General features: G+C 42.5%; 1 protein-coding gene across 4 annotated transcripts in view; it reads left to right on the forward strand.

Moving 5' to 3' along the window:
• PUSL1 (pseudouridine synthase like 1) overlaps positions 1–25,367 on the forward strand; it is a 151,268-nt gene that overhangs the window by 56,603 nt on the left and 69,298 nt on the right. For all 4 annotated transcript variants that reach the window (XM_068240602.1, XM_068240604.1, XM_068240605.1 and 1 more), the window contains one exon: positions 22,492–22,679. In XM_068240602.1, coding sequence (XP_068096703.1) covers positions 22,492–22,679 — 188 coding nt within the window. The remainder of the gene's footprint in view (positions 1–22,491; positions 22,680–25,367) is intronic.

A 25,367-nucleotide genomic window follows, 5' to 3' on the forward strand; every position in this document is an offset into this window, starting at 1 on the left:
GTGTAAGGTGTTACTCTGTGCCTTTACTGATTGTAAACCAGCTGTATTGTATGCTGATCCCTGCTACTTTCAGTATGTACAGTATTAGCTGTAAAGCCTGGTACACACATACAATTTTGATTAGCCAATTTTAGCTCTGTTCATAAAATTCATTGTCTGTTGGCCCACTTACTGCACGGGGGTGGTAAAATTGGTGGTCAGTGATTGACCAATCAAAATTGTATGTGCGTATACATCTTTGATCTATGCCTAAAATGATTGTAAATTATCTAAATAAAGGACAGGGGGCTCCATCCAATATTTCGATGGGCAGGCCCGTTATCTGTAGCTTACACCGCTGCTAAGTTCATGTACATTTGGCCCCACCCATGGCCACGCCCACTCACCTCATGGCCACGCCCATTTTGGCGCATATACCTCCCCACCTGGTGCCCACAGGTGCCCCCGATCTCCAAGGACCCTAGAAACGCCCCTGGTGGAACACATTGTCGTACCGTACCTGTGTGTGCCGCATTGTACTGTAGAAAGTAGTGTGTTGCTATAAAAAAAAAAATAGTGTGGAAAAAGGCAATCAGCAGTGGAAGTGAGTCAAACCATAGCACTTAAAATTGTATGTCATTCCTATAGATAAATTGTGCAGACAGTCAAGGTGTAATGCTAGGTACACACCATACAATTTTGTGTTAGATAGATGGTTCAATAGATAATTTCCGACATGTCCGATCTTATTTGCAATCGTTTTTCTGATCGATTTCCCATAGAAGTGAATGTAAATAGATAAGAAAAGATAACAAAATCGAATGAGAAATCGATCGGATGGAAAATCGATGGAAAAAACGCATCGTATGTACCCAGTATAAGTGTGTACAGTCTCCTTCACCATCCAAAAGGTTCTCAGAAACTGTGAGAACCTCTGACAGGAAGAGGACAGGGATAGGACTGGCAGACCCAAAGCCACTATAGCATCAGAAGACAAGATTCTGAGGCAAAAGCTTGCGTGATAGGCAGCTCATTGGACCACAGCTTCAAGAACAGCTTAACTACCTAACGACCGCGTCACGCCAATGGGCGTGAACGCGGCGGCAGCCCCAGAACCGCCTAACGCCAATTGGCGTCAAGTCCTGGGTCTCTAATTTGCATTAGATCGCGTGCACGCTGCGCACGCATCTCATGCTCGGGGCCCCTCTTCAGTCTCCGAGCGGCTATTGCTGCTCGGGAGACTGTTAGACGGCGTGATCGCCGTCTATTTACACCGTGCAGCGCTGCGATCAGCAGCAGCGCTGCACTGGGGACAGCCGTGTGAGACGGCTGTCCCCCTGGGGGACAAGAGAGCGATCGGCAGTGATAGGCTGAAGCCTATCACAGCCGAATGCTGGGATAGGCTGGCTGGGGGAGGGAGGGAGGCTGGCTGAGGGAGGCAGAGGAAAGGGTTTTTTTTATATAAAAGGCTAACATAAATATTTAAAAAAAAATAAACAAGTGGGGGGTGGGGGGGGGAAGGGGTGGGGGATCACTTGTGTGCTGTGTTGTGCGACCCTGCAGCTGTGCCTTAAAGCTGCAGTGGCCATTTTAGCAAAAATGTGCCTGGTCTTTAGGGGGATTTACCACTGTGGTCCTCAAGTGGTTAATTGTTGTTTTTTCAATGTCAAAAAGAAAAGTTTTCCATAGCATTTTAGTAAAAGGGCTTTTTGGACCATTGTAGCCCCTTACACACTCTACTGTAAAAAGAAGACATCAGCAGGACTTCACTAGCAGCCTGTCTTCTGCGTCGTGTAGGTGGAGGTCCTTTACCTCCTACCCTACTTTTTGTTATGTTTCATCAGGTAGGCAAAGCAAATATGATGTTGGCTAAATGGTTAAGCTTTCAGACTGAAAGGATCCTACCGGTGTGAAGGTTCAATAGATGAGCTGTAGAGCATAGACCTGCAGCAGAACGTTTTTGTTAAACAAACTGCCTAACGCTTGAACTCTGCAATTGAAAAAATACCAAAACCTAGGTGAAAATGTACTAAAATTATTCTGAGTATTTTTTTGCTTGCTGGTGGCTTAAAAACATTGCATTTATAATGTGAAAATAGCACCTTGGAAAAAATGTAGGAGAAAAAGTGAACTGGATCAGATTCTACATCTTCAATGGTAAACCAGATAAACCATCTTGTCTTTTGGGAAGTGGTATGAAGATGCACAAACTCCACAGTCCACCTTTTAGTTGCAGGTACAAAGCCTGCTTATTTATCACAGCACGGTCTGCTAAAGGTTAGTGAAACAAAAATTGTTGAAGACCAGATACGTTATATCTTGGCTCAGCAGCTGTCTCTGGAACTGATCCATCCACACCACGAGGACTTCCAAGAGGACTTCCAGACCGACGAAAAAACAAAAAAATATGGTTGTATAGAATCTTTCTATCGTCCTTTGCAAATTTTCATCTAAAAATAAAAATGCATGGAAGTGCTTACACGGCTTTTGTCATTGGCATTAATCTCTGGCCACGCACACAATCCAAATCTCAGCTTTCATGTGCGTTTTGGGACAGGGCCAGGAGCTGCTGAGTTGGTAGACCTTATTAAAACCATGTGGGGACACAGATCTTTCTTCTTCAGCCTAAATAGTACATTCTGTTTGACTTAATCACTCTGCGCTTTCATCCTTGATCTACTGCATCCACAACTTCCACAACTTTAGAGGGTCATAGGAAGAGCAGGTTTAAAATGAGATTATTATTATTGTTGGCCTCTTGTTCAAATAGAGAATTTGTAGACCTCAGATGTGGGGATTTACTATCAGCTGTTCTTGTTTTTCTTCCATAGAAATAAATATGATGGATGTTCTTCTCACTGTAAATGTGTAAGGGTAGGATGGGTTATTGGCTCATAAAGTAGAACTCCCCCTTATTTCTGGTCCGTTTTCATGCTTACATTTATCTGGTTGTCCAGTGAATGACAGTGGGGTATAAAATACTGTATGAATTTTACCAGCAAAGAATGTATGAGAACCTTAAAACAAACGAGCAGTGTATATATTATTAGCACTTTACCTGGCCTTCAATGTCTTTTGCATCTTTGCTGTGATTCATTGGCCCATTATTCAGTTACATTTTTCTCCTATGTTTTTTCCTACGTGATATTTTATACCTTCTTAATAAAATGCCTTTTAAGCCACCAGAAAGCAAGAAAACACTCAAAATAATGTTGACAGTTCTTTTTCACCCACTTTTTGGTACTTTTTCAATTGAAGAATTCTGAAAAGTTATTTTAAACAGAAAATGGAAAATTATCTCCAAGGAGAAAACTTGAAATTGAATAATGGCCATTGGCCCTTTTCCAAATAATGGTTTCTAATGAGATTTCTCCTTGGAGATAATTTTTCCTCTGATCTAAAAAATAACTCTTAGCAATTGAAAGAGTACTAAAAAGTAAGCAATAAAGTAATAGCAAACTTATTAGGAGTATTTTCTTAAATAGTAAGAGCTTTAAAGAGAATCTGTATTGTTAAAATCGCTCAAAAGTAAACATACCAGTGCGTTAGGGGACATCTCCTATTACCCTCTGTCACAATTTCGCCGCTCCTCGCCGCATTAAAAGTGGTTAAAAACAGTTTTAAAAAGTTTGGTTGTAAACAAACAAAATGGCCACCAAAACAGGAAGTAGGTTGATGTACAGTATGTCCACACATAGAAAATACATCCATACACAAGCAGGCTGTATACAGCATTCCTTTTGAATCTCAAGAGATCATTTGTGTGTTTCTTTCCCCCATGCACTGAAGTTTCAGGCTGCTCTTTTCTTCTTGCAAACAGCTTTGCCCTTGTTTGTAATTCCTCAGTATGTGAAAGCCCAGCCAGCTCAGAGGACGATTTATCCAGCTGATTAGAGCAGCTTCTCTCTTATCTAAATAACACACAGGCAGTGTGCATAGAGGGGCCAGAAAGGGTAAGTTCATAGCAGAACCACAACACTGAAGAACTTGGCAGCCTTCCAGACACAGGCCGACAAGTCTGACAGGGGAAAGATACATTGATTTATTACAGAGACTGTCATAGTAGAAAGTGCTGCAGTTAGCCAGAACACATTAGAATAGCTTTTGTAACATGTAGGATGATAAAAAACAGGATGCAATTTTTGTTACGGAGTCTCTTTAAAGGTATTTTTTTTTTTGTTATGTTTGAAAATATGTACTTGGAGAATAGGATATGGGTCATTGCGTCTATTATTATTGGTTCTCAAATCAAGTTGGACAAAGCGGGTGACCGCGATAGCGTAGAGGGGCACGGCAGGGGGGTCTCTTGGTCATCTACTATTCACTCACAGGTAATAGTGCTTTTTCACTCCATTGCTCGATTTATACACTAGATTGGCAAGTCTTAAAGGGACATATGTAAGCAGATATAACTGTGAGTTGTGTAATGCAGAGATGTACAATTGAAAACCACCCATCCAAACAATATTATAGTACATGTTATAATATCATAGTACAAATGTCATGCATAAGCATGGGTGAAGGAAAAGTCCTCAAGCAAGTGGAACCCAGGGTTCAGTAATGTTATACCTCCTATAAATATATTAATACCCATTGATGCAAAAGATGCAAAACAAAGGGCCTATCACTAGTAAGATTAAATAAGACAGTGTTAATGATAATAGATGTGCATGAATGCTGAAAAATCTATCAGTAGGACCACAGATGGTAGTCTCAGAATAGGAGGCAAACAAACAGGGCTGTGGAGTCGGAACAATTTTGGGTACCCAGAGTTGGAGTTCCAATAAACTGAGGAGTCATGGATGATTTTGAACCAAATCCATAGCCCTGCAAACAAACATAACTATTTTGCCAGCATTCAATCTGCTATTGCTGGCACCCGAATTACAGTGTTTTAAGTTACGTTCCCCCCGAGCGCCACTATAGTCGTAAAAACATTATGGATCCAAGTAGGTTCTGAGAAGACTTGGTTCGTCGTTTTCCATTGTGATACTGCGGGGTCGGTTAAGCCAGCATGCAGGACACCGTCTGTATAAAGACAGGTTTAATTATTTAAAAAAAAAAAGAAAAAAGAAAAGTGCCCAATATAGACAGCACCAAACCAATCAAATGTATCTCAATTTATAGCAAATTTTATTGGGAACAATTTTCACATATAAAAACATCTAAAATCACCAACTGTGATAACAGCGGGGTATAAATATCATATTTTGTCCAAATGGATAACAGTATAATTGCCAAGTCCTCAAAAGCCTCAATAACATACCATAATAGTACTATCCAGGCCCCAACTGGTCCAAACAAGCGATTCCCCAAAAATATGGAGGGATATACCTGCAACCTGGGACCCACCCCTGGAGTCCTGTACAGCACTTAAAAATGTAACATTTTAACCCTCTAGTTACTAAACGGTTAGATGATGTTTTTATATTTGTACCTGGAGATAGGCCTTGATATCGCAGAATCCATCTAGCATACAGCTGTTTCAGGTAATCCAAGCATGATTAGTTTAAGGTATGGGTATCCATGGCTCTATAGGAGGACAGTAAAGTAAAGACAAACACAAAACTCAAAGCTTTTTTTTTCAGAGACTTTAGTAGAAGGCTTTCTGGTTCCTTTAATCCCTCTTAGTAACAACCTTTTTGCACTCACTAAGCTGTTTTTGTGGTTTTGTTAATACTCTCTATTTTTAAAACACTCTAAAACGTACATCTACTAAAATCCATTAGGCATGCTAAAATCTTTCCACGTTCCCCAGCCGACACCATTATTATCATTATTACTGATTGCCAACATTTCAGCATCCTCTGTGACACGCTACAAATAAACACTGTATAATCAAGATGCGTATAAAACCAAAGGCAGTCTGAAAAACACAGTTGTGTTTTGCACAAATATATGTAAGTCAAAGCATAAAACCAAAAATGTTTGTGCTTTCTGTAATATATATGAAAGTACCTGGCTGGTTGGCTTCTGTTGTGGTGACAATGCAATTTAACTCCTTCCCCTACGCCAGTGTTTCTCAACATTATTTTGATATGTATACCTTTTTGAAAGCCTGTGCTCGCCAAATACCCCTTGATATAGAGATTATCTCAAGTATCTCTTGACACAGATACATTTAAAGGATACAAGAGGCAAATAAAGAAAAATCAGATTTACTTATTTCTTTAAAATAGTAAGTTAGGATGACCAAAGGACAATTTCTGAAATAGTAGATAAACCTGGGCAACATATTATTTTGATTGCATCAGCACAGCCTACAGTGGATAGAGGTAGGGTCTGCCAGGCTCCACACTTCTGTTTCAGTTTTTGTAGAATTGGGTCAAGCTTAAGTTTGAGTTACATAGAAGAATTTATACTTACCTGGGACTTCCGCCAGCCCCATGTACTCGGTGGGTTCCCTCGCTGTCCTCTTGGGCGGCTCCGTTTAGCTTCAGTTGTACAAGTCGGGCATGACTGAAGAAGATTGAAGATGAATGGAGTGCCTGGGAGGATGGCGAGGGAACCCACTAAGTACATTGTGCTGGAGGAAGTCCCAGGTAAGTATAAATTCTTCTATGTAATGTCAGATTTCCTTTAAATGTCTGCAGTAGTCGAGGGGCAAGCAACTTTGAGTGTTTATAGAATTCAGCAGGTAGACCATCTGTACCTGGCGACTTTCTATTTGGCAGGTCCTTGATAGCTCCTTTATTGCTCCTATGGTGATATCCGCTTCTCTGTCATCAGCAGATATTACCAGGTGGACCAAGGCATCCAAGTACCCACGCAACTGATCTTTACTGTAGGAAAGGTCAAATGTGTATAGGGCTGTGTAATAGTCACAGAACTCTCCATTAATATCTTCATCATCCAACAAAGTAGTTCCCTGGGCGTCCCTAATTGCTCCAATATGACAAGGTGGGCACTTTTCACTAAAAAGGTGGGCAAGGGTCCTGCTCCTCTTATCTCCATTTTCATATATACAAGTCTGCCTGACAGACTCCCCCTTTGCCAATGGGATCTTTGCCTATCCGCCTATAGGGCAGCACGGTGGCGTAATGGTTAGCGCTATCGCCTTGCAGTGCTGGGTCCCCAGTTCGAATCCCAGCCAACATCTGTCAACAAGTCAACATCTGCATGGAGTTTGTATGTTCTCCCTGTTTCTGCGTGGGTTTCCTCCGAGCACTCCAGTTTCTTCCCACATCCCAAAAACATACAGATAAGTTAATTGGCTTCCCCCTAAAATTGGCCCTAGACTATGATACATGCACTACACAATACATACATAGACATATGACTATGGTAGGGACTAGATTGTGAGCTTCTCCGAGGGACAGTTAGTGACAAGACAATATACTGTATACTCTTTATAGCGCTGCGTAATATGTCGGCGCTATATAAATACTTAAAGAAAACCTGTAACGAAAAAACCTCCCCTGGGGGCTACTAACCTCGGGTGGGGGAAGCCTCCGGATCCTATTGAGGTTTCCCCCGTCCTCTTCGGCCCCACAGCGGTGACGATAAAGCTCCCCGAACAGCGGGGATGTAAATATTTACCTTCCTGGCTCCAGCGCAGGCGCAATATCGGCTCTTCGCTCAGAGGTAGGCGGAAATAGTCAATTGCTGTCGGGCCGCTCTACTGCGCAGGCGCGAGTCGCCTGCGCAGTAGCGTGAACCCGACAGATATCGGCTATTTTCGCCTATCTCCGTGCGGAGAGCCGCAACAGCGCCCCCGCTGGAGCCAAGAAAGGTAAATAAATCCTCGCTTATCTGCGCTTGTCAGGCTTGTTGAGGGAGGATTCGGGGACGCTTCGGGGGAGCCAGCGCTAGACTGCCTGCAGCTACAGGGGAGGGGGAAGCCTCATTGGGACCCTGAGGCTTCCCCCTCCCGAGGTGAGTCCCCCTCAGGGGAACTTTTTTTTTGTTACAGGTTTTGTTTAAATAAATAAAATAAATAATAAATCCGCCAATGCCACAATGTCTCTTAGGTCATATTCATATCTGCCATATAGGCCTCCTATTCTGCAATTGAAATAGTAGTAAAAAATGTTCTGTACATGTTTCTGTAATATAATGTTTTTCTACCTATGCAATTGAAATAGTAACATGATGGAGATTTTCTAGCTTCAGCAATAACTTTAATATATTCCTTCCTTGGCACTGCTTTGTACGCACCCCATACCACCAAGGGGGCTGAGAAGGCTTCATTCTCAAACTCGTATTTAGCTAGTGGCTCTCTTACCACCATTTTCACAAATACATGGTCTATCCAATTCACTATAGTCTCCACTGTGGCCTGGGTGTATGCTCTGGGAGTTTTAGGGTAATCGGGGTGTGATCTGAGATTCCCCTAGGTAGCAATGTGGCAGTACCTACATGCATTGCCATGGCTGGATAGGCCAAGGTGAAGTCTATTCTAGACAATGAGTAATAGGTGGCAGTTAAAACCCTGTTGACCCGGGTTTTGCATCTTCCACATATCCAGCAATCCATACGATTGTGACCAATTATGAAGAATCAGGGAATCCTTAGGATTTACTCAGTCTGTCCTCCATAGGGGACATAACCATATTGTAAAGCATTACCAGGAGTAGCAAAATTCGCCACCTTCACCATTATCTCATCTAGGACTTGGATGTCAGCTGGTGGTGGAAAATACAGGCCAACAATTACCATCTCCTCATCATAATATACCTTCCTGCAGCTTATCAAGGTGCCCTTTACCCAATCACAAACAGTGCCTGCTGCATTTCTCATTAGGTTATGCTGGGAATATACTATGAGATTTTTCATAGAAGTGAATGGAAATCATTGGAAAAACGATCAGAAAATCGGACAGTAAATCTGCTGAAAAATCTCATCGTTTATTCCCAGCATTAAATGAATGGCAGTGAATAGCAAATGGGTTTCTATGCAATTTGCTATGCATTCTCCCAATTGAAAAAAATTCCTGCAGCTTTTTTTTCTTCACGTCGGGAATAGTCTCTGCCGACCAAACCCGTAATCATGGAGAAATGTGTGCTTGGTAACTAGTGAAAATCATTATTGCAGTGCACCGTGATTGCATTCACGATTTTCAGTGTGGAAATGCCCTGACAGACATGTTTCTATGCAAATAGAGAAGCGGATTGTGGAAAGGCTTGCAAATCTTTTAAATTACATTTCATGAATATCTCTGGGATGCATTTATAATTTTGTTTTTATTTGTTTCATAAATGTAATTCAGCTTTAAAGGGACCTTGAAGTAAGAAGTATATGGAAACTGCCATATTTATTTCCTTTTAAACAATGCCAGTTGCCTGGCTGCCTTGCTGATCTATTTGGCTGCAGTAGTGTCTGAATAAGACCAGAAACAAGCATGCAGCTAATTTTGTCAGATTAGACAAATATGCCTGATCTGCTGCATGCTTTTTCAGGGTTTACGGCTAAAAGTGTTAGAAGCAGAGGATCCGCAGGACAGCCAGGCAACTGGTATTGCTTAAAAGTGAATAATTATAGCAGCCTCCATATAACTCTCGCTTCAGGTTCCCTTTAAGCCACAAGCAGGATACTGCATCATTTTATGAGTACTACAATACCGCAAAGTCTTTCTGTTCCTCTGTAACCTCTGTAACCTCTGTAGTGATCCCATTACATGTAAGTAGGTCGACGTATATGAGAGAAAGAAACATGCAAATAATCAATTTTTAGGGCAAGCAGCAATTCTTTTGCTGAGCAAATATTTATTAAGAGGCTCCTTTTGCCCTTGGGACCTACTGCTCAGCCATGTTGATGAATAGCATTAATATTTTATGAAGACTTTGAGCAGCAGTAGTAGGTCCAGAGCTGGCAAGGGAAAATCTGGCTTAGTCAGATGCGAGGAGCCTCTGCGCTCAGATCTCCCAGCCAAACCGTCGTACATTCTTTGTAGGGTTGCTGCAGTAAAAGAGGCAGCACTCCAGAAAATCGGGATGTGACCCTCTATTCTGTGAGATACTCGCTGTGTGCAACAGACCAGAGCTTTCCTTTCCAAGCTCTCTATAAATATTTAAGGCCCCAACAGGAGAGAGAGAGGGCACGGCTCACAAATCTTTGCATCCATTATCAGGCCAATTACTTTGTTGTTGCTTTGATGTTTCATCTGTTTTTAGTTTTTTTTTTCCCGCTTAAAGGGAAACAAACTACTAAGTTTAGATTGTGCTATGTGCAACAACTGATTCAGAAATGGGACAGAACTGTTATCAGTCTGACCAGGCCAAGATCCAGCAGTCTGTTATTATCAGCATCACTTTACTTAGAACCTTCAGTTCTCACAACTGTTCAGGGCTAGACTTTACCCCTAGGTGACATAGTGGAGAGCATTAGACTTTGACCGTTTTCAAGATTAGTTGGTGGACTACTCTGTGGGACAGTTATTGACATGGTTATGTACTCTGTAAAGGGCTGTAGAAGATGTAATCTCTGTATAAATAAATAATACTCCATGTATAAATATTTGAATCGGAGACACCCTCTATAGCCGCCCCAAGTGTCTGTGCCACCACTCCTACCAGTAATAGTATGATGTGGGTGCCACAGCCAGGATGGCTGATGTGCAGAAGTTATTCTGGCTGCCACGTTGCTGCATATGACATATAAAAACTATTTGGGGGTTCATGGGATCAATCCTTTGAGAATATTTACATGGAGATTAGCACCCTAAATTCTGCAGCACCAGGAATTTTGACAAAAGTCATACCCTGAAATATGCCAGGATGTCAGACCATTATGTCTTTTGGATAGTTGAGATAAAACTGCAACTTTCTGGCAAGTCACATCACTTCTATGTCCACAGACAAAAGAGAGATGTTTTCTGTGAGAAAACGCGGAAGCACCGCCGCATGCACTTCTGGCAAGGCGGCGGATTCCGCGCCCAGCGCGACAACTGATGCATGTGCTCACTCGTCTTTGTGTCTGCCTGAACGCGGAGGAACCGCCGCATGCGCTGGTGGCATGGCGGCGGATTCCGCATGCAGCGCAGCGTGCATTTCACAGCAAAGTTCTGGTGTGGCTGGGAGCTGTAGTCCACATAGGTTTAGGTGGACGCGCGCGCGCGCGCGCGCTGGGGGGAAGAGCTTTATGCCAGTCAGTGGGGGATCAGCTGACCAGGCTGGTCAGCTGATGCCAGAAACGGTTTCCATTGGTCCAGCACTTGGGGGAGGCGCTGGAGAGCACTGAACTATATATACTGGTGGCTGGGCATTTGCTGGTTGTCTGCCGTTGCGATCACTACGTGGTAGCACTCAGACCTTGTCTGTATCTGTGTTTTTTACACCAGTTTCCAAAGGTGTTGATGGCCAAGGATCTCACACCTTAGTCTAGGAATTCTGTTATCTATTATATTCTAGATCAGTTTCCAAGGTGTTGACGGCCAAGGAACTCACACCTTAGCTTAGACATTGTTGATTATTTGTTATGACCGTCTGCTTACCTGACCATTCTTCTGATCTCTGATACTCTGTTGCCAAAACTCGGCTAGTCTCTGGATTCTGCATCTGCCTCCTGTCTCTGTACTTTATCTGTCCGTGTGTTTACGACCTGGCTTGTCCGACCTCGAGAACTATCTCTCCTGATAGGAGATAGTTCACAGATCTGTCAGTGAAAATTCTCCATTAGTGTCACTCACGTTCTGTCCTTCCCACTCGCTGTCTGACTCCTCCCCGGGGAGAGTCCAGACTACGGAAGGAACCAGTTGCCAAGCAGTATTCCTATCTGCTCTTGCACCTGCCTTCCAGGTGTGCTCCTCAAAGTATTACCGTTGCACCAAAACACTCTTATCACTCAGGTGTCCAGAGGTTAGAGATATATCTGATTATCGGTGATACTGCAGATCATCAATAATCTGGTATATATCTGCATTCTCGGTGATACTGCAGATCACTGGTAATCAGATCCTCTCTGTGTTACACTGATCGTTACATTTTCAAAGAAAAGAATACCAAACCTACTGTGAAACTTGGAGGAGGCTCCGTTACATTATGGAATCTGAAGACATTCTAGATTAAAATGTACAATGTACTATGTCAGAAAACTCTGTCATAGTTGCAGGTCATGGATCCTCCGACAGAGCGTTTATCCAAAATACTAGGTAAAAACATCCAAAAACTGCAAAGAACAAAATATTTGACTATTCTGAAGTGGCCTTCTTTGTGCTCTGATTTGAATTCTATAGTAAATAAAGTTCCCAGTGACTAACCACTATGCAGTGTTCTCACCAGGCTCTTTTAGCCACGTGCTCCACCCGGTTAGTTTTGGTGAGCACCCGGCTGTCATCAGCTCACCTCCTCCTATGCTGTAAGTATAGTTGCTCTCAGAAGCATCGGCCCTGCATTCTCTCATGTTTCCCCACCAGGATAGTATTTCCTGCCACCCGACTAGTATTTCATGCCACCCGGCTAGTATTTCATGCCACCTGGCTGGAAAAAAATTCTGAGGAGAACACTGCTATGAGAATATTCATTTTGAAGTTGAACTTTTTATTTATTATTTTTTAGTTTCTTGTGCTTGGCCTACAAATCAGTGCACAAGACCTGCCCGAACTACATCTCTGATCTGGTCCACAGGCACATACCAGCCCGCCCCCTCCGATCCTCCAATGACCTGCGCCTAATCGCACCACGCATAACTCAGTCACATGCACGATTGCAGGACTTCACCAGGGCTGCCCCTACTCTCTGGAACTCGCTCCCTCCAGCCGTCAGACTCGCCCCCTCCTTTAATACCTTCAAACAAGCTCTCAAGACTCACCTCTTCATGCTCGCATACCCCCTCTACACCAGCACTATAATATGTTCTGTTAGACACCCTCTCAAAAGATGCACCTATTGTCTCCACCCCCACCCTTTAGATTGTAAGCCTCTGGCAGGGCCCTCCTCCCTAGTGTTTCCAGCTTGATTATGCAATCTTACTGACAATCGCCCCTCTTGTGGACTAGAAAAGTCTCTATTTTGACCTATGACACTTTGTTGTTATCAAATCATTTGCATGATCTTGTTTTGTTGTGAGTTTCCGTATGTTCTACCTTGTATGTTACCTATTATGTTACCTATGTATGTTATCTATTGTTATCTATTGTGCAGCGCTGCGTAATATGTTGGCGCTTTATAAATATAATAATAATAATAATAGTTTAATTATGTTTGTCACTTTAGTTCATTTTTTTATGTTGTCCTTTTAATTAACCCAAAATTGTTTTTTCTTTCTTTTTTTTGTTGCTTTTGTTTCTTACGACTGTTGGACTGTGGGAGACACAGAAGCATGACAGGAGGTGTGGTGGGCCCTGAGCGTGCTTGTCAGGTTCCCCCCCTCACGCTCCTTTGACTCCTTATTCATTCCACATGTGCTGCTTTGAGGCCTGTCAGCCAAGCTCATGCAGAGAGAAGGCCAGAGCAAGGAGAATGTGGGAACACAACTATTCCAAAAGCTGCTGCCTGCTGCCAAGCTAGCTTTGTGTGTGTAATCAGAGCAAAGGATGCAGGCCCAGAGACATGCAAATGTTTAATTAACTCCCTCATAGCCAGTCACAGTCAAGGAGTCCTCACAAGAGGCGATGATTACAGAAAGTCTGATTTTGGTCCACTGTAGAAAAACAGTACAAGAATTAAATAACTGAATGGATATTGATGGTATCTGAATAGAGAAAAAACAGACTATGCTGTTGCTGTGCAAATCATTAGCCCATGCAAGACTGTTTGTGTTGCTGAAAGTGACCCTTGACTAAACTTAAAAAAAAAGTTTTACTTACCTGGGTAAAGGTAACAGGTAAAAGTTTGGAGCCTTCATCTGGGTCATTGTGAAACAAAATGATGATTGCAAAATGCAAAATTGTCAAAATGTGTGAGATGAAGCCCACAGCTAAATTGCCTTAGAGGCGGCTTTAGATTCTTCACCCTGTGTCAGTTTTACTTTTATTGTCTTTTATTGAAGGCATTGCAGTTACATGAGGGGTGTTGCTGTGGATGTTGCAGCCTGTACTGGGAGGCACATCGGCTAGCAGCAATGCAGATTTCTGTCTCTATACCATGGGCTCGCTGGGAAAGTCTTTAGGTGCACCTGGCTAGTTATAGTTAAAATAGGTAACACAGGATGAGAAAACTAAAGTCTCATCTTCCTGTGTTAATTTTACTGTGACGTAACATTTTTTTTTTATTTTGTGAGTTGTATACCAACTCACATATGCAATTCACTTTTTCATCTGAGTTTTCGCTTAGTCGATATTTGCACACCTTATCATATAATGCCTTTTAAACTATCAGCAAGCAAGAAAATACTTACAATTATTTTGATAGTACTTTTTTCACCTACTTTTGTGTGCTACTTTTTCTTTTTCAATTGTAAAATGCTGAAAAGTTACTTGTACCATCTAAAATATAACATGTTAAGTCCCGCATTGAACACCTGGCACAAAGGATTACTATATTTTTTAGACCATCAGCAGTGCTTTGGTACAAAAACCTGCCTTTATCTTAATTTGGAGTAAGAAATAAATATATATTGTATATGGTATATACGGTTGTGTCTTTTATGGGACGTTGGATCCACCAGCACCCTCCCTTTTTAACCACTTCAGCCTTCAGGCCTGGTGCACACCAAAAACCGCTAGCAGATCCGCAAAATGCTAGCAGATTTTGAAACGCTTTTTGTTATTTTTCTGTAGCGTTTCAGCTAGCATTTTGCGGTTTTGGGAAGCGTTTTTGGTGTAGTAGATTTCAGATATTGTTACAGTAAAGCTGTTACTGAACAGCTTCTGTAACAAAAACGCCTGCAAAACCGCTCTGAAGTGCCGTTTTTCAGAGCGGTTTGCGTTTTTCCTATACTTAACATTGAGGCAGAAACGGATCCACAATCCAAAAAATGCCTCACCCCGGGAGTATGCGTTTCAGCAAAACGCCTCCCGCTCTGGTGTGAACACCCCCATTGAGATACATTGACCAAGCGTATCCGCAGCCGCAAGCGGCTGCAGAAACGCTGAACAAGCCGCTCGATGTGCACCAGCCCTCAGTGTCGTTTCACCTTATGCATCTGAGCAACTTTCACCTCCCATTCAATATTCGCCAATAACTTTATCACTACTTATCACAATGAATTGATCTATATATTGTTTTTTCCGCCACCATTGAGGCTTTCTTTGGGTGGTACATTTTGCTAAGAATTATTTTTTTGTAAATGCATTTTAACGGGAATATAAAGAAAATAATGAAAAAAAAATCATTATTTCTCAGTTTTCAGCCATTCTAGCTTAAAAATAATACAGGTTAACATAATTAAAACCCACGTATTTTGTGTGTCCCGGTTATTACACAATTTAAATTATGTCCCTATAATAACAATGTATGGCATCAATATTTTATTTGGAAATAAAGGTGCGTTTTTTTCAATTTGCGTCCATCACTATTTACACGCTTATAATGTAAAAAATTATACTCATATACTCTCTTGACATGCAAAATAAAAAAAGTTCAGACCCTTAGGTAACTATTTGTTAGTTTTTTTTTTTTTTTTAATTGTAATTTTTTAAATTTATTTTTATATTAAAAATTCTATTTGGGTTTTTTTGGAGTGGAGAGGTAAACAGATAATTTTAAATGTAATTAAAAAAAATGTATGTAGCATGGCTCAGCTGCAGCAGGGCAGGCTATCTGGACAGATATATCCATCTAGATAGACCTAAAGCTGGCCACTAACGGTCCAATTTCTAGCGAAAAATCGTTGGAGCGATCAGAAATTATGATCGGACGAAAAATCGTTCACTACACCATCAACTAACCAACCATTGCTTCCTATCTATCACGACCACCAAGAAAATCCGAATTTTCATTTGACGAAAATTCATTCGGGCGACATTTTTTTCACTCGTTCATAATCGATTGTGTCCACCAATGGAGATTATTTACAACCAATCCGATCAGAATTTCTGATCGCTCGAACGATCTTTCGCTAGAAATTGGACCGTTAGTGGCCAGCTTTAGTGGTTAAACTGTTCTTAATTATTTTATGCTTTATTGGTGCCTCTGTAATTTCTAAGTGATGTGAATACCCACCTGGTGGATGGGTGTTATTACCCCTTTTCTATCTACGGAAAGCGACATCTTAGCCCGGGTGGAATTCCCCTCTTGCGCACATAGTGGTTGCCTGTGGCGGCAACCCGTATTTGGGAGTATAACATTCTTCCGCTTAATGTAATTCTATTACCATCATCAATAATACACTATTTGGGCCCCCGTTCTGTCTTCCTTTTGTCTCTACATATTGAAATCAGAGATAACACTATTTGGTTTTAACAGTAATATTTGGCGAGAACAATTTTCTGTGTAACATTGACACTAGTATGGTGTGATAGCAGAGTTTCTGTAGCTTAAATATAAGGATAGTTTCCCAGCTTTTCTGCCTCTGTTTGCCTCTATCCCTGGGTGAGGTAGATAGAGCCTGTTTGACAAAGAAACATTGCAAACGCTATGCATTACCTGAGTGAGTGCATGGCCCATAATAGGAGAGCTAAAGGCCTCGATTCATAAACAGCAGTGCGATAAAAAAATCTTGTCGGGAAAATACCGCACTCGGTATTTTCCCGGTCTGTGTGCTAATTCATAAAGATTTCCCCAGCTGCCCTTGGAGGTCGGTAAATTACTGCAGCCCATTGAGCGGTAGAGTAGAGCAGTGTCTCGATTCTCTCTTTGCCCTGCAGAAATGAATCACACAGACAGCTCTCTCTGGCTCTCTCCACTGATGACTCAGACAGATGAGTCACACAGTCTTTCCCTGCCTGCTCAAATGATTCACACAGAGGGCTCTCTGGCTCTCTCCACAGATGAATCAAACAGACTTCGGCTCTCTTCACTTTGCATTTATCAGAGCTGTCAGAGCTGTCGGTAACTTGTTAAGACCTCACCAGAGGTGTTGGTAACTACCGCCAGGCTTACCGCTTGTTGCAGGCTTTATGAATTGACATTTGCTGACAATTTACTGACGTGTTGTCGGTAACTGCAGCCAAGTCGGTAATTTATCTCCCTGGTCGGTAATGTCAGCTTTACATGCGGTAACAGCCTTTATGAATTGACATTTTGCTAAGTGGTCGGTAAAGTCTGCTGTTTTCAGCATTACCGCATGAGGTAATGCTTTATGAATCGAGGCCTATATTGCTTAACCTGCTGAGCGGTCTGGACGAGCTCAGCTCGTCCAACACCGCCAGAGGCTGCCGCTCAGGCCCTGCTGGGCCGATTTTTGTCAAATAAAAAGCAGCACACGCAGCCGGCACTTTGCCAGCCGCGTGTGCTGCCTGATCGCCGCCGCTCTGCGGCGATCCGCCGCGAGCAGCGGCGAAAGAGGGTCCCCCCAGCCGCCTGAGCACAGCGTAGCCGGAACAAAAAGTTCCGGCCAGCGCTAAGGGCTGGATCGGAGGCGGCTGACGTCAGGACGTCGGCTGACGTCGATGACGTCACTCCGCTCGTCGCTATGGCGACGATATAAGCAAAACAAGGAAGGCCGCTCATTGCGGCCTTCCTTGTTTATTCTGGGCGCCGGAGGCGATCGGAAGATCGCCTCCGGAGCGCCCTCTAGTGGGCTTTCATGCAGCCAACTTTCAGTTGGCTGCATGAAATAGTTTTTTTTTTATTTAAAAAAAACCCTCCCGCAGCCACCCTGGCGATTTAATCAGAACGCCAGGGTGGTTAAAGGAACTTAAACTGAGAAGGGTATGGATTTTTCCTTTTAAAATAATACCAGTTGTGGGACTCTCCTGCTGATCCTGTGTCTCTAATACTTTTAGCCACAACCCCTCAACAAGCATGCAGATCAGGTGCTCTAACTGAAGTCAGACTGGATTAGCTGCATGCTTGTTTCAGGTGTGTGATTCAGCCACTATTGGAGCTAAATAGATCAGCAGGACTGTTGAGCAACTGGTATTGTTTAAAAGGAAGCATCCATATCCATCTCAGTTTAGGTTCCCTTTAAATGTAGCTTTTATTGTTTGATCAATACTGTGTCAGGAAATTCCCTTGGTTACAAGCAGCTATGTACCCCCAAATATCAGAATTAAATAGCCATATACAACTCCAGATAATAAAAAGTAGGCAGCCAAATCACCTCAGATATATCAAAATTAAGCAGCCATTTGCCCCTGGATATCAGAATTAAGCAGTTGTGTCACTCTTGAATAATAATAATAATCTGAAAGTTCATATAGCGCTTTTCTCCTGTTGGACTCAAAGGTGCTCAAGAGCTGCAGCTACTAAGGGCGCGTATAAGGGGCCACTATACAGTATAAGGAAGTCTTGCCCAAGGACTTCATACTGAATAGGTACTGTCCCCAGTCAGGATTCAAACCACAATACACTATCATACAATATCCAACCACTCCAGTTATAAGAACTAAGCAGGGTACCCCACATATTATTATTATTATTTAGTAGTGGTAGTATTTATATAGCACTGAAATATTCTTCAGCGCTGTATAGAGTATATTGCCCCAGTTAAGTGGAAGATGGCCTGGTGTCAAGAAGGGCAGCAAAGAAGCCACTTCTCTCCCAAAAAAACATCAGGGACGGATTGATCTTCTGCAGAAAGTATGGTGAATAGACTGCTGAGGACTGGGGCAACGTCCTATTCTCAGATGAAGCCCCTTTCCGATTGTTTGTGGCATCTGGAAAAAGGCTTGTCAGGAGAAGAAAAGGTGAGCGCTACCATCAGTCCTGTATCATGCCAACAGTAAAGCATCCTGAGACCATTCATGTGTGGGGTTGCTTCTCATCCAAGGAAGTGGGCTCACTCACAACTTTGCCAAAAAACACAGCCATGAATAAAGAATGGTATCAAAGCACCCTCCAACAGCAACTTCTTCCAACAATCCAACGACAGTTTGGTGAAGAACAATGCATCTTCCAGCATAATGGAACACCATGTCATAAGGCAAACGTGATAACTAAGTGGCTCGGGGACCGACATGTAACATTTTTCGGTCCATGGCCTAGAAACTCCCCAGATCTTAATCCTATTGAGAACTTGTGGTCATTCCTTAAGAGCTGGGTGGACAAACAAAAACCAACTAATTCTGAGAAACTCAAAGAAGTGGTTATGAAAGAATGGGTTGCCATCAGTCAGCATTTGGCCCAGAAGTTGATTGAGAGCATGCCCAGTCGAATTGCAGAGGTCCTGAAAAAGAAGGGCCAGCACTGCAAATACTGACTCTTTGCATAAATTTCATGTAATAGTCAATAAAAGCCTTTGAAACATATGACGTGCTTATAATTATATTTCAGTACATCACATAAACAACTGAAACAAAGATCTAAAAGCAGTTTAGCAGCAAACTTTGTGAAAACTCATATTTTTGTCAGTCTCAAAACTTTTGGCCAGGACTGTATGTACTCACCATAAAACCATTTTACTCTGTTCTGGACCTACCCACAGATTCGCCTAATTTCAGTGGGGCCGGAAGTGAGGGATATTTCCGGAAAGCGGGACAGAGACAACACAATAAAAACACAAACCTATTCAAAACTGAATTAAAAAAAATTCCTGAACTTGGACTTAATTTATTAAATTGTTGTTTAGTGTTGCTTTGTGGAATAATCTGGAAATATTGAAGTAATTTTATCATGTTTTTATATTGCTACTGTATATATTCCACCTAATACCGCCATTGATAATGTGGTCTTAGGCCCAGTGCACACCAAAACCGCTAGCAGATCCGCAATACGCTAGCGGTTTTGGGAGCTGATTTCAGAGCGATTCTAGGTATGTTTAGAGAGGTTTTCTAAACATACCTAGCGGTTTTGGGTGCGTTTTTGTGTAGCAGATTACACATATTGTTACAGTAAAAGCTGTTACTGAACAAAAATGCCTGGCAAACCGCTCTGAAGTAGCGTTTTTCAGAGCGGTTTGCATTTTTCCTATACTTTACATTGAGGACGAAACGCTTCCGAAACCGCAAACGCGCAGCAGGAGGCGCGTTTGCGGCTTGGCAAAAACCTCAAACCGCCGGTGTGCACCATCCCATTGCAATACATTAGCCAAGCGTTTTTCCAGGCGGATGCGGCCGGCGGATCGCTCCAAAAAACGCTCGGTGTGCACTAGGCCTTACACAAGTTTTGAAACAGCAGCTGCTGATTTTTCTTATCCATTAGAAGCAAAGGAGGAAAATACACAGAACACAACCCAAACAGGCTGGGTTTGGTCTGGTAACCAGAACTAGAAATTAGAACTCATTATTTCACTTCTGTGTCTTCGTGTTATGCATTACATGTGGTTTTCATTAGGCGGGGATGGTATTGTTGTGTGTCATGGTGGAAACAATATATTCCCTGAGAAATGTCATGTTCTGGGGGTTTTAGGAGTGTCATTTGTGCAGCTGCCATCCCATGACCAATGCTTAGTGCTGACCTTATGACGTGCTCAGAACTGTCAAAACCCAACTCCACATATAAATATTTTCCTAGTTATGTGTAGGCACTCGAGGGCAGAACTTTATTTGTCTTCATAAGTTCCTTAATTAGCAGATGTCAAACTGCTTTTGAAAGAACCCCTACGTCATTCATGTGCTGCACAGACTTCCATATCTGTAGGCGGTAGAGGTCAGTCTGGTTCCCGCCCCCTTTACAGCCTCAACAACTGTATGATGCAAGGCAGAGAGATGCAGCTCTTGCAGTGAGATCTGCTGTTACAGCTCATTTGTAGTGAGAGAGGAATATGGAGGCTGCCATCATTACTGCTTCTTGAAACTGCACCAGTTGCCTGGCCATCCTGCTGAACTTTTGACTTTAGTAATTTGGAACAATCATGTAGAAAGTGGAATCCGCTGAGGCAAATCATTTGGTATTGCACCTGAGAAGAGTTGCTTTTGTATAGCAGAATTCATGGGGGATCAGATGACAGTTTTATAAAGTCCTAATTTACTTGTGATGCTCCCTGCTTTAGCCAACACAAGAAACAGAAATGATGTATGATCATGACTAGCAAATCAAAGCCTTACAAGTGACTGGATAGCGTACTGGTTACTCTGACACAGGAGACCAGGGTTCGAATCTTGGCTCTTCCTGTATAGTAAGCCAGCACCTATTTAGTAGAAGGCCTTGGGCAAGACTCCCTAACACTGCCACTGCCTATAGAGCACATCCTAGTGGCTGCAGCTCTGGCGCTTTGAGTCCGACAGGAGAAAAGGGGATATAAATGTTCTGTGTCTTGTATGCAAATCTATCACATAAAAAAACTGTTTGGCCCAATTCCAAACTGCATACATGCCAGCAACAAAAAATAACATCTTGATGACCATTTCTACTGATCTGTATATTTTTTACATTTCCTGTATCTTTTATTTTTATTTTTCCTTCCTGTTTGATTGATTTTAGGATTTTTTTGTACTAAATGCCATATCCGGTAGTTTTGTTTTTGGCAATGTTTTATATTGCTCAGTTATTATGAACTAACATAACAGTATCTGAGATTGACAGGAAAATGGGTATATAGGCATCAGAGTTCTGTGTTGGGGTGCTTTCTTCCCATATCATTTGATCATGTTTATCTGGGGAGCAGGGATAACATTTTAATGTAGCACACCTTGAAACTTTTTTAGAGTTCTCTATTTATATGATTTTATTGCATAGGTCAGCCTACCACCACATTTTTACATAGGGGACTACAGGTCCGTATTAACCAGTTTGGGATTGCATGTAGTTAAATGTACACCATGCATGGCTATCTATTTCTGAGTTCCCGCCACACTCGCTCACACATGCTTCCTAGATCCTTTAATGCAGTGGTTCTCAAACTACAGCCCGTGGGCTGAATGCGACCTCACCTTTTTCACTGGCCCCAAACACAAAATGTGTAACTTATAGATGTGGCCCACTGCACCTTTAAATATCAGCGGCCCGCATATAGAATAGCAGTGCTGGAACTACCTATCCACATACTGTAGAAGCCAGTGAGCAGTCATTCGCTGGCTTCTAATCCAATTCCACATCAGGTGACACTGCTGGGCGGCAGGTTGTCACCTGGGTATGCTTCACTGTCTGGTGCATGAAGACGTTCTCCAAGCACCACATGACTGAATGGCTGTTGCTGGGAGTTCTCCTATGGGCATGATTGAGGGGAATCACTACCTAGATTCAATGTAATGTTTTTCATCATCATTTTATGTATGTTCCAGCCCCCCAGCAATCTGAAGTATGCTGACCCAGCCCTTGACCGAAAAAGTTTGGGGACCCCTGCTTTAATGTAATTAACAGTTTTGTTAACCTGTAGGAAGACTTGGAAAGGTACAGAGCTACATTATTCAAGGACAGATCTCATTTTCATATCCATTTCCTATATCTCTGGAGCTGCTTATCATTTCAGAATATTTTGGCATTATGTACAGAATATATTGCTAATTTGCTACAAGTTTACTTCAGTACAAAGAATGATGATTAGTAATTACGCTTTGCACAGTTTAAAATACACTCTTTAGTCGTTTGTCTGTGTAGCAGATACATTTGCCTGTAGTTCCTTATGTAGGCCTTTGCTGCTTCTCATCCCTAGATGGCATTACAGAAGCTGAGACCTGTTGGGACCCCAACGTTTTTCATCTCCAGCCGCACAGACTCTGGAGTCCATGGACTCTGCAACTCTGCTCATGTGGACATTGAGAGATCTGCGGGGAAGCTTCCATTCTCAGAGGACGTGCTGGTGGAAGCATTAAACTTACACCTAAAACCAGAGCCCATCAGGTGGGTCAGATTATATTTGCCATTTGGGGGGAGCAGATGGACCCAATATAATCCAATAAATAGCCATTTATACCCTGAGTGTGATGAGATGAACAGATAAATGGACTTTGTTCTATTATTTAGGGGGGAAACAATGAACCTCACTACAGTGACCAGTTACACCTTGTCTCCTTCATTCAGCTGCTCACTGCTACACTAGGCCAAATACTGATGTTTGTCTTGCAGTCCCTGTTGGCACATAAATAGGAAAATGGGCATCTTGTGTGGCATGCATGGATGCCAGTGCTGCAAACCTATTCCTGCCACTGTGTAAAGATAAAAAAGACTTACTTCACTTTCCCGGTCTATAGTGCGCAACCAAACCTGGAAACAAAAAGTTCAACCTACAATTAGGTCCATAAATATTTGGACTGAGACAATTTTTTTCTTATTTTGGTTCTGTACATTACCACAATGAATTTCAAATGAAACAACTCAGACGCAGTTTGAAGTGCAGACTTTCAGCTTTAATTCAGCAGGGTGAACAAAACGATCATTTGAAAATGTGAGGCAACTAAAGCATTAAAGCATTTTTTAACACAAAAATGCCTTCATAACAGGAGCCCAAAAGTAATTGGTTAAATTAATTATCTGGAAATAAAATATTCATTTCTATTACTTGGTTGAAACCCCTTTGCTGGTCATGACAGCCTCAAGTCTTGAACTCATGGACATCACCAGATGCTGGGTTTCCTTCTGCTCTGCCAGGCCTTTACTGCTGCAGCTTTCAGTTGCTCTTTGTGGTGGTTTTAGCAGGCTGCGTAGCTCCTGAGTCTATAGTCCTGCGCATGAGTAATTCGGGCACTTTGTGTAATTTCCAAATGACTGCTCCCTCCAAGTTGCTACGACTTGGAAGGAGAATACCGGTAGTTTATTTATTTATTTTTTTAAGTGAAGAAGAGGAATAGTATTTAATGTCGCCAGGAATTAGAGCGGCAGCAGGGTGAGCCATCGTTCAGCCCCCTCTGCGCCCAACTCACCGGCAGCGTACATATACCTCTGCAAAATCATACACTGATTGCTGTCTCATGCACATATAAATTTTTATTACTGCCTTAGCTTGCTTGATACTGAATCACCACACATTAAAATCACATACATTTAAAATCACTACCTGGCCAGGAGCGCTATTAATTCATGTGTGGGACCAGACCCATGTATATATGTTGCGTCATCGCCCGGCCTAAGCCTATGCATAAAACGCTAAACACCACATGGGTCAATACGGTCCTCAGCCCACCACCGCTACACCCTGCACACTGTGCGCCGCTGACTCAAACAACACCCTCACTGCACGGGATGTGCATCTTCAAAAGGATGGCTCAATACGGAAGTCCGCCTCGGAGGGATTAGACTAAGTATACATGTAGAGATCCGCCTCGTGGAACACACTGGGGCCTGCTATCCATCTACTCTTGAACAAGTAGAGTCACAGAAAAGCTTGCGGTACTTGCGCGTTTAGAAGGCGGACTCCAGTCCGCTTGGCTTCCAGACTGTGCACTGAGTCGCTTGTTCACGTAGATGTCTCCAATGTCACTCTCCTCAGAGGCTTCTTATCTCCTGGTTCCTGGCTTGTAGCTCTTGCTTGATGCAGCTATGGATCCCGGCAGTGTGGAGTATCGCTCAGCGTGCCGGCATTTGCACGTGGAAGGCCAGCGCGAGCACTCCTGCGGTAGCCACGCCTACCGACGCGTTTCGCCCCACCCACGGGGCTTTTTCAAGGTAGCGGATAGCGGAAGGTCTAAGCCTCTCTCCTCTTATATTCATTGACTCAAAGCTCCACCTCCAGCTTCTATTCTCCATGGCAACAAGTGCCTCCATTGATTCACATTTCCTAGCAGCGGGGGTGGTGGCTAGCAACAAGGAGAGATATGCTCTATCCATGCTCAATCATTATACTCAAATGTCTTTTTTTTGTGGGGGGGTAGCTTCAGTGGCAATGATGTGTAGCAATGATACTCTGATCATTATTTATATATTGATGTCGTTTGACATACGTGATAATATCAATTGTAACTCAACCCGGGTAATTTATGCTATCAGATGCCCTTGCAATCTCCTGTATATAGGCAAAACAAAAAATCGGTTAAGCAAGCGTATTGGTGACCATATTGGAAACATCCGCAATCAAGATCTAGACAGCCCCCTTGGGAAACATTTTAGGGATTACCATGATGGCAGACCTGATGGCCTGACATTTAAGGGTATAATTAAACAACGTATTCCCTTTAGAGGTGGCGATATCGAAAAGGATCTGTACAAGATTGAACAAACCTGGATTTATCGTCTAGGAACATTAACACCTAGAGGCTTGAACACCGATTTGAATCTGGCATACTTCCTGTAGCAGTGATGATCCACTTCCTTGTGCTGATGCGGAAATGTCCAAAAAATTTTGGAAAATCAATATATAAATAATGATCAGAGTATCATTGCTACACATCATTGCCACTGAAGCTACCCCCCCACAAAAAAAAGACATTTGAGTATAATGATTGAGCATGGATAGAGCATATCTCTCCTTGTTGCTAGCCACCACCCCCGCTGCTAGGAAATGTGAATCAATGGAGGCACTTGTTGCCATGGAGAATAGAAGCTGGAGGTGGAGCTTTGAGTCAATGAATATAAGAGGAGAGAGGCTTAGACCTT

Source organism: Hyperolius riggenbachi, chromosome 6 (genome assembly GCF_040937935.1).
Source record: "Hyperolius riggenbachi isolate aHypRig1 chromosome 6, aHypRig1.pri, whole genome shotgun sequence".
NCBI lineage: Eukaryota > Metazoa > Chordata > Amphibia > Anura > Hyperoliidae > Hyperolius > Hyperolius riggenbachi.